The sequence below is a fragment of the Neoarius graeffei genome, chromosome 13 (assembly GCF_027579695.1).
Source record: "Neoarius graeffei isolate fNeoGra1 chromosome 13, fNeoGra1.pri, whole genome shotgun sequence".
Classification (NCBI taxonomy): Eukaryota; Metazoa; Chordata; class Actinopteri; order Siluriformes; family Ariidae; genus Neoarius; species Neoarius graeffei.
Window position 1 is genome coordinate 49666318 of NC_083581.1, and position 11011 is coordinate 49677328.

General features: G+C 40.3%; 1 protein-coding gene across 3 annotated transcripts in view; it reads left to right on the plus strand.

Moving 5' to 3' along the window:
* Window positions 1-10132, plus strand: part of eif4ba (eukaryotic translation initiation factor 4Ba) — a 63809-nt gene extending 53677 nt beyond the window's left edge. For all 3 annotated transcript variants that reach the window (XM_060937969.1, XM_060937970.1, XM_060937971.1), the window contains one exon: window positions 9177-10132. In XM_060937969.1, coding sequence (XP_060793952.1) covers window positions 9177-9251 — 75 coding nt within the window. In that variant the 3' untranslated portion in view covers window positions 9252-10132. The remainder of the gene's footprint in view (window positions 1-9176) is intronic.
* Window positions 10133-11011: the final 879 nt, after the last annotated feature.

The window sequence follows — 11011 nt, forward strand, 5'->3', positions numbered from 1 at the left end:
ATGTGGTCTTTAGCTATAGCACACCCACCTCAAAGTTAAACGTGTTGTGCATTCTGAGATGATTTTCTGCTCACCGCAGTTGTAAACAGTGACTGACTGAGTTACTGTAGCCTTCCTGTCACTTTGAAGCAACCTGGAAGTTCTCCTCTGAGCTCCTTCATCAACTGTGCATTTCTGCCTGCAGAACTGCCATTCACTGGATGTTTTTGTTTTTTATGAACCATTCTGTGTAACACTAAAGACTGTTGTGCATGAAAATTCCAGGAGATCAGCAGTTTCTTAAATACACAAAGCAGCTCATTTGGCACCAATAACCATGCCAGTCACAGAAATCACATTTTTTTTCCATTCTGATATGAAAATAAATTGAAGCTCTTGATCTGTATCTGTATGATTTTATGCATTGTGCCTCTGCCACATGATTGGCTGGTTGTATAATTGCCAGGGCCTTTTGTTTATATTTTGGGGGCCTTAAACGACAACTTTGTCAGCTATGCCAGTCATATTATTTTATAAGCAAGAATGAACTGAACTGCTGAACTGAATAAGAACTACACGAGGAATTAACTCTCTACACAAATTAGTAAAAAGTAAATGGGCAAAAATACATTTAAAATACAATATAAATATAATTAATTTAATTATAGACACAAATAACAAATAAAATCATATAACAATAAATTAAAATGTACTTTAACCCTAATATATATTTATTTATTTTTTTTAAAGCAGACCTTAGCTAATATTATTTAGATATGATTGCTGGTAGAAGTATAATTGAACATATTCTATCCAGATTCACTGGATATGATCAATCACGCACTCTGATTGGCTACTGTACTACTATGCTATTGGCTCATATACCACGAGTAGAGAAAAACAAAATGGCGCCGCGTGTTGCTGAACCAACTGAGGATGAAAAAAAAAAATATTTGAAAACAAACCCCCCAAAAATACAAAAAAAAAAGCAACAAAATATGGAATAAAAGTATTTGATGGTAAGAATCTCTCTCTTTAATTTTTTTAAGAATTATTATTATAGCATTTTTCACAAATTGCTCCTGTCATTTCACCGGTTTGTTTATAGTCTAAGCAGAAATTATTTTGTTGGACGTTTTTTGTAAAAATTTTTATTATTTATCAAATTTGCAAAAAATAAAAACAAAAATTCTCTGTTTTTCAAAATCCAGTGATTGTGGATAGATTAAAACAGTTATTCCACTCAGTCTCATCGTACACGGTTTATAGCCAACTCGGCGCTCCATGCCTCATCGGCTATCAGTTCATGTACAACTTGACCAAATGCAGCTGTTGTATTGAAGAAAGTCAACAACCATTTCCTTACACTTAGAAGGATTTAATTTCATGTCGTTAAGCTCAGCAAACTCTTGAATGTCCCTTACAATAAGTTGGTCAGGGATGGAGAATTTCTTGGAACTACCTCAATGATAGATAAGTCATCAACAAACTTTATGTGGAGCGGCCACTGAGAAACTAAGCTATTGACCATAACCGCAAAGAGCAGTGGTCCCAATTTTGTACCTTGAGGAATTCCTCCGTGAGGGTATTTGGTAGAAGATACACTGTTACCGATACGCACAAATTGGGATCTGCCCTGCAAAAAGGCTGCTACCCACTTTAATAGACTGGAATGAATATCAAAGGTTGCTAGCTTCTCAAGTAGAATATGGTGGTTTATAAGGTCAAAGCCCTTTTTAAAATCTGCAAAAAAATACCTAATGCTAGAGTTACCTTTATCAAGCACTTCTAATGTTAGGTGCAACAAGTAAACTATTGCTTGCTCAGTTGACCTACCAGAAACAGCGAATTGTTGGTTGTCTAAATTACTGAAAATTTTAGGGGGGAGTCGAACTAAAGTAAAACTTTCCACCACTTTAGCTAATTGTGAAGTAAGAGATATAGGTCTAATGTCATTCTCGATTGCCTTAGGTGGTCTCTGCTTAGGTATAGGGCAGACAGCAGCGCACTTTAGGAGAGGTGGAACAAAACCATCCCTGAGAGAAGGGTTGTAGATGTTTGAGATGATTGGGGCGAGCTCAAACGCAAATGTTTTGAGAACGATATTTGGAATACCGTCGGGACCTGGTGCCTTTTTTACGTGGATCTTGCGCAGCGCAACATATGCCTCGAACTCAGAAACCAAAAGACTCTCAGGTGGGGCATCCGCAATGACGTTGTCAATATCCGACGGTTGCAGGGGCAGGAACTCAGCTGTTAATTCTACGAAGAAGTTATTGATTTTGTCGCACAAACAGTCCAGAGAATCATCAGCATCGTCAATCAGCTGCTCGTACCATTTACGCTCATGATAAGACACACCCAAAAGGCTTTTAACCTCTTTCCACCACTTCCCTATAGCTGTATCCCTCAAGTTCTTCACCTTTGCCTTGTAAAATGCCTTCTTACAGTCCTTGACAGCTCGCTGGACCTTATTGTGCCACAGATGAAACATGGGCGAGTCTTTACCTTCTCGGATAAAGTATTTTTGTCTTTTTTTAACCAAGCATTTTATCTTCTGAGTGATCCATGGTTTGTCATTGCTATATACCTTCTTCGTTTTTAGTGGCATAAAATGATCCACGGCGTTACCAAGTGTTGTGATGAAAGTATCAAACTTATCCTGACATGACACAAGACGATAAACATGATCCCAATCATAACTTGTAATCCACTGCCCAAATGATCTCAAAGAGCTCTCCCTAGTGTCACGTGACACCACAGATCTCTTGGAGGGTTTGGGACGATTCCAGTTTTCTTGTATCAAGACACAGAAATGGTCACTTGAACCAACCATGGGGAGTTGTCGCGGATCAGAAAAGGCATTGCCATCGGCTGCACTACTGTGGAACGCGTTAAGTCATTTAAACTACTCGGTGTATACATCTCTCATGACTTGACATGGGACGTCCACATAGACTATGTATTGAAGAAAGCCAGCAAGCGTCTTTATGTAATAAGAAGGAATCTAAAACATTCTGGCTTTCAGGTAACTGATATTGTTATTACCATATATTGCCCTCTCATAAGATCTATATTAGAATATGCATCCGTCGTTTATTCCGCTCTTCCTAATTTTCTCTCCAAGGCACTAGAAGATGTCCAAAAACGCGCGTTGGCAATAATTCTACCGGGTGTACTTTATAGCGATGCTTTATCACAAACCGGTCTATCTACACTTGCGGACCGTCGTGCTGAATCTTGCAAACGTTTTATGAAAAAGATACAACCCGGGAATCCCCCTTTTCCTCTGATACAAAGCAGAATTGTAGAACGTGATATAAGGTATAATCTAAGATCGGCTAGGACTGCTATACAGTCTGTATGCAATACTGAACGGCTGAAGAATTTTGTAACTGTCAAGTATTTAGATTATCGTTATGCTTAATTGTTTATTGTTATGATTAATTGCGCAATACCCTGTAATTCAGCCTTCATGGCTGCGATTGGAGTTAATAAACGAATATATATGAATATATTTTCATTTTGTGGAATAACGCTTATATACAATTGCAATCAGAAATATTCAACCCCCCAAAGATTTTAAGGATTTATCAATTAAAGTTTTTTCAAAGAGCAAGATTCTGCTTTGGATGACTGCTTTGGATGATCCATAAAATCAACGCAGAAAATGCATGATGTAGTATTTGTGTGTAACAGTATATTTTAAGATAGCCATGTCACAATTATTCAACCCCTATATAATATTGTTGTTTTTAAAGCTTTCTGACAGTTTTTATAGCCTAAAGTGGAGTTGAAACATAATTAAGCCTTTGGGAACTTTATAATGATCCTTCATTTGCTTCCGCTGTGATGCATATATAAACCCCACCCATGAAAGTATTCAAGGTCAGTTGCAATCATGGGAAAGATAAAAGAGCTTCCACAAAAGCTGAGAGAAGAGATTATTTCATCACACCTAAAGGGCCTTGGGTATAAGAAGATTTCCAAAAAATTTAACATTCCAAGAGACACCATTAAGAGCATTATAAGGAAGTTTAAAACTTATGGAACAGCTGCAAACCTGCCTGGCCGTGGAAGAAAGCCCAAAATTTCACCAAGGGCCCTTAGCCACTTAGTCAGGACAACTTATGGCCCTTTTCCACTACCCTTTTTCAGCTCACTTCAGCTTGCTTCAGCTCACTTCAGCCCGACACAGCTCGCGTTTCGACTATCTAAGAACAGCACGACTCAGCTCGCTTCAGCCCTGCTCAGCCCCCAAAACTCGCACGGTTTTGGAGTGGGGCTGAAGCAAGCCAAACCGAGCCGAGTGGGGCTGGGGGCGTGAGGAGACACTCCCCTGTGCACTGATTGGTGAGGAAGAGTGTCCTCACATGCCCACACACGCCCCGCGAGCACGCTGGGATCTGTAAACACCATAAACCCGGAAGAAGAAGAATTACGAATTACGAGAATTATGAAGCCTTATGCGCCTCGCCTCATCTATACGCTCTTGCCAGTATCTGTTGGCGTTGTCGGTGACAACAAGCCACAGCACCAAGACCAGCAACACTAACGACACCATGTCCTCCATGTTTATTGTTTACTCTCCGGGTTGTGAGACTGCCGCTTAAAAGGTCACTGATGTCACTGTTTGCACCGCCTAACGACATCACCTGACGTCCACCCACTTTCGCCAACTCCACCCAATGTGTCCACCCACTTCCAGCCAGCACAGTTCAGCGCGGTTGTAGTCGAAATGCAACTCCAACAGCCCCGCTCAGCTCGACTCAGCCCAACTCAGCACGGCACGGCTCAGCCCAACTCAGCCGCATTGGTAGTGGAAAAGCGGCATAAGAAAAAAACCCATGTGAGTGCAAGACACCTACAGGATGACATGATGAAAGCTGGTACAAGTGCTTCAGTGGCAACTATAAGACATACACTGAATAAACAAGGATTTCATGGCTGGACTCCAAGACGCACTCCACTCGACCACAAGGAACATCAAAAGTCGACTAGAATATGCCAGGAGGAATTTGGATAAGACTGCAGAGTTTTGGGAGACAGTTCTATGGACTGATGAAACCAAACTGGAACTGTTTGGACATATGGAACAGCGGTATGTCTGGCGTGTAAAAGGCCAGGCTTATGACCAGAAGAATATCATCCTCACAGTCAAGCATGGAGGTGGGTCATTGATGATGTGGGGCTGTTTTTTCTGCAGCAGGAACTGGCAATCTTGATCATGTACCTGGCATTATGGATTCCCAGAAATACCAGGCCATTTTAAAGAGGAACGTGATTCCTTCTGTTGACAAATTAAATCTTGGTGATCAATGGACTTTCCAGCAAGACAATGATCTCAAGCACACCTCCAAGTCAACCAAAGCTTGGTTGAGAAAAAGATCCTGGAGTGGCTTTCTCAGTCACCAGATTTAAATCCAACTGAAAATCCGTTGTAGCATGGAAGCCATCAAACATCACTGAGCTGGAGGCTTTTGCACATGAAGAATGGGCAAAGATTCCAATCGAGAGGTGTAAGAAGCTTGTCAGCAGTTACCGAAAACGTTTGTTAGAAGTTATAAAAGCTAAAGCAGGGCTTTTCAAAGTGTGGGGCGCGACCCCCCTGGGGGGCGCCAGAGTTCTTCGGGGGGGGCGCAACGTGTGTAAAAATAAACCAGAATAAGTTACTATTGCGGACATTTAGCGAACTTCAGCTAGCCTTTACCAGAGACAAAATGGATCGATTTTTAGTACCTAAAGCTACAGTGAGTGAGGAGACAAAGTCTGGGCCAAGCAAAAAAACAGAGCCTCCAGGATGTTGCAATTTGCAGCTTCATCGCAAATTCAACCAATCCCCGCGAATTCAGGGCGATATTGCAATTATATCCAATCACCGCAACTTTCCCGCAAATTTGACCAATCGTTGGCGTCGTCTTGAGGTGACGTCGACAAACTACCTTCCGCCTTACTTCCGTGTTAACGTTCAAGAGAAGCAGCATGCGCGCAGTGTTGCCAGATTGGGCGGTTTCAAGTGCATTTTGGTGGGTTTTGAACATATTTTGGACTGGAAAACGTCAGCAGTATCTGGCAACATTGCATGATGTGCGAGTCAGTGTTTATGTAGGCTTAAATTCTGTTACTGAAAGTGTGTTATGTTTACAGTGAAGGACTGTGTGCACTTTATTTTTTTTTTTTACTTAATACAAGAAATTAATGGATGCCAACATTTTTGCCAAAATGGTATTTTATTTTCCATTGTTTAGGCAGCTTCAGCATCATACTGTGAGATTCTGTTCAAATTGTTTTTTTCTTCTATGAAGCCTGAACCATTTATTTTATTAGTTTATAATTATTGTTTAATTTAGTCTTCAGGAGAGACTGCCTGCACACAGTACTAGTATTAATAGTTTTTTTCTTACATGAAAGCTGAGGCATTTATATTATATTTTAAGGTAACTTCATGTTGTGCTGTGAGGTTCTCTGCACTTTAACTTTTGAATCAACAGGTGCATTTGGAGAAGTAAAGCCTATTTTTCTGCATTTTTGTAGTCCTGGTAATCTTTTATATTGGTAAAGTTGTTTATAGGACCATTTCTCAGTGTCTTTGTTTTTTTTAATCAATAGTTTTTCAGTAATAACTTAATATTTAACATATCACTCAATTTTAATCACAAAAAGAGAAAATTGCAACAATTTCTCGCAACTTTCACTTCCTCCCGCAATGTAATCGCAACAAAAACCTAAAAAACACCGCAACTTTCATCGCAATTTTTTTGGAAACCCCCCCGCAACATCAGACATTTTAGCCCGCAACAATCACAAAAAAGGCCCGCGGAATCCTGGGGGGACTGGAAAAAGAAGGAAGTATAACCACGATTATTTAAAGTTTGGATTTTCATGGACTGGATCTGAAGATGCTCCACTGCCACAGTGTGTTGTCTGCCAAGAGGTGCTAGCTAACGATGCTATGAGATGTTTAAAATGTGTAAAACAAGATGTTTTAAAAAGCACAGGTGTTTAAAATGTGAAACAGAAAAAAAAAATGTGTACAACAGCCATTTTTTAAAAATACGAATGGAACATTAAGTATAGCAACAACAAAAATTGTAAGGGGGGGCGCTGTTGTTTATTTGCTCTCCGAGGGGGGGCTAACTCTCCCACACTTTGAAAACCCCTGAGCTAAAGGATGCTCCACAAAGTACTAAAGCTGGGGGTTGAATAATAGTGCATGTGTTAAAGGAACAGTCCACCGTACTTCCATAATGAAATATGCTCTTATCTGAATTGAGACGAGCTGCTCCGTACCTCTCCGAGCTTTGCGCGACCTCCCAGTCAGTCAGACGCAGTCAGACGCGCTGTCACTCCTGTTAGCAATGTAGCTAGGCTCAGCATGGCCAACGGTATTTTTTGGGGCTGTAGTTAGATGTGACCAAACTCTTCTGCGTTTTTCCTGTTTACATAGGTTTATATGACCAGTGATATGAAACAAGTTCAGTTACACAAATTGAAACGTAGCGATTTTCTATGCTATGGAAAGTCAGCACTATAATGACAGGCGTACTAACACCTTCTGCGCGCTTCGGCAGCGCATTGATACGGAGCTCAGATATCAATGCGCTGCTGAAGCGCGCAGAAGGTGTTAGTACGCCTGTCATTATAGTGCGGACTTTCCATAGCATAGAAAATCGCTACGTTTCAATTTGTGTAACTGAACTTGTTTCATATCACTGGTCATATAAACCTATGTAAACAGGAAAAACGCGGAAGAGTTTGGTTGCATCTAACTACAGCCCCAAAAAATACCATTGGCCATGCTGAGCCTAGCTACATTGCTAACAGGAGTGACAGCGCGTCTGACTGACTGGGAGGTCGCGCAAAGCTCGGAGAGGTACGGAGCAGCTCGTCTCAATTCAGATAAGAGCATATTTCATTATGGAAGTACGGTGGACTGTTCCTTTAAATGATTTACATTTTCATCTGAACTTCAAAGTTAAGTCAACTTCTGTTGTCAAAATAACTCAAATATGTATCAATAAATGTTTTTGGTTGTTTAATGAGGTTTTTGTCATTTATTGTCATTATCTTTCATCCACATCACTATAATGTCTTTTGAGGTGAAGGGGTTGAATATTTCTGATTGCAACTGTAGCTTTATAATATATCCACATCACTTGTACCGTATCAGTTGTTTCTAACGCTGACGATGCCCTAAATATTTCCTAATAGCACCTGAAAAATTATTTCATATGTGACGTGTTTTCATAACAACTCCCAGAATTCCACAACCAAACAATAAATTCTGTCCCAACAAGCAGGAGAGAGCTTTTGATGCTGGGAATTGCCAAGAAGCATCCAGTCCGACTTGAAAATAAAATAAAAAAAAATACACTCACCGAGGCAGATGAGATGAGAGGAAACTTTGGAGGAAAAAAGATTCAACCGTACTCGAACGCTGCGAAGTGGATCGCTCCATAATATGTTCACATGTACAAAACTAGAAGAAGAAGGTGAAATAAGGCAATATGATGGCAGGATTTGTTGCACATGCCACATGAGCCATCACACATGGTATGTGTATACAGGATACAAGACTGTGTCCAGGTGATTCTTACCACCGAGCGGTGAAATAGAACTTACCACTGCACCCTCGATCCTGTCATCATGTAAAAGGCATATTAAGGGTAGTGTGGATCAGGTGCACAACTGATGCCGTACATTCCATACACTGTTAGGACTGAAAAGATTGTGTGGATAAGCGAGAATGGCTAGAAATATTAAAAACGAAGTCAGATTTAGGCATCACACTCCAGCTGTGTGTCATTTTGCTTTGTTTTCTTTTATTTTCATGTTTTTTAAAGCTTTGTTGAGGATTAAAATAGAGCCCTGTTTGCCCAGTTCACATATTATTAACTCGATATTGTATAGGCGTCTGCTACAACGTGTTTACAAAGTCATATTACTGATTACTAAGGACTCAGAGGTATGTAAAATGTAATCAAAGTGCAAGTAATGTTCCAAATGTTTGCATTATTAAAATACCTCTAAGATTTGCCCGGGCTTTTATATCTTCTTTTCCCTCAGACGATTCAAACCTTAAGCTGTCAGTCCATTTCTGATATTCTCACACCTGTGTATCTGCACTCGGAAGACTTTAATATTATCTAACATTTATCAGTGTTTGGTTACATGTTCTCTTCTCTCTCTTTTGGCAGAAATTCAGCTCAGCCAGTAAATATGCAGCCTTACTAATGGATGGCGAGCAGGGAGACGACGCTGAGGAGAACTGAGAATGAGAAGTTTGCTGCCGGAAAGTCGGTCAAAAATGAATTATGAATTAATCCTCCAGCTTTTTCCATGCAGCAGTGAAGGACCCGGCTCTGTTCCCTTGAAGCAAAACCTGGAGAAACAGTAAAATTACAATGGCAATCTCTTATAACCACTTCAGGACTTCTTCAGGACTGAGCGGAAGCTAGCGGGAAAAATACCAGACTCATTTTAAAATAAGAGGGTATATGGGAAGTTGGCTAAGATAATTAAAACTAATAAATTGAGGTTTAAAATGAAAAGACCATGATCCCATTGTTGCACCTGCTCCAGTATACATCACACATGTTTCTAGCACTAGTTTATAAAAGCGGGGCATGACACAAGGTAGGTTCATACCAAAGGTGTGTGTCTTGTTGCTTTTCAGGGTTTAACCCCCCCCGCCGTCCCCTTACCGATAGGACAGCTGAACGCTGTGCTTCTAGAGACATTGGGACCTGCATGATCTGTTTGGCAGCATTTTATCTTGCGAAATTGTGTCTTAAAGCATATTATATGGGACTTATATTGAGGATGACCTACTAACTGGGAGGCATAAAGCAAACCATTTTCACAGCACATATCAGTTTAGCAACTTCCATCAATGGATTTTTGCCCTCAAAGTTTGACTAAGGTTGTTTTATCCTGCACACCCATTCTCATGGACAAGTTTATCGAGCTACCTCCGTGGCCGGCTGTGCCCTCAGAACAAATATTTTCTATCTCAGAGGATTAAAAGCTTGTTCGTCATTTACAAAATTTTGCCCCTTCATCAAGTCGTTTTAAACATTGGTGACAAATTGCTTTTTGAATCAACCAGTGCAGTTTGTGTGCATTCTGAATAAAGGTTTTAATAAAACAGTCACTATTGTGCAGTCTATAGTTTTACACTTAATATTTCTGCGATGCCAAAACCTTCTCGGAAAAGCAAAGGAATACGTTTAATATGGAACGTCTACACTGAATCGATTAAAATCTACACATAAACTATTTAACTGCACACTTGATATAAATGTGATATTACATTCAAACATGCAAAGAAATCCCACGGTTTTTCTTTTTGAAATATAAGCCACAGAGATGAAATGGACCTGATTACAGCCGATTCCGGAAATAATCACATGCCTATGGCTTGTCTAAACTATCAAGTAAACCGATATTCCATGTAGTAGAAGAAATGAAAGAAGTCAGGGCTCTGTTTCTTCCTGTAAAGACAGGAAGCTTTGAATTTATCTACAGGAGGTGGAGGAGACAGACAGTCAAAAGGTCATGTGTTTTTATTCTTCCTAAAAGCCACATCTCTAATAAAGAGCCCTGTGTCTGCTGCACTGGTGCTTTGTTTTGAGGTCAATGTATACTCGTAGCTCATTCCCAGTGGCACTTGCTAGTGTGGCTCACGATCTGAAGGAACATGATCCGTGGTAACGCAAGGCAATGTTAGCATCAACAGCCATGTGTAAACACTCATGCGTATTTCCTTGATGCAGTGCTGAGTGGAAACTCCGTGCCGTTTGTAACCTCTGATTCCCATGAAAACAAGCAAAGCTGCACGTCCTTCTCCATGGGAATGTAGATTTTCTGTAATCAGCATATTGCGTGGATATTTTTAAAGAGGCCAAGTTCAAGCCGAATGGATGCAAGGAATTTACAGTTTAACTTCAGGGCATGAAAAGCCATATCCTAAAATAGAACAGCTTGTTTTCAACATGCGTCACGATGATTAAGAAAATGATTCTTCAAAGAA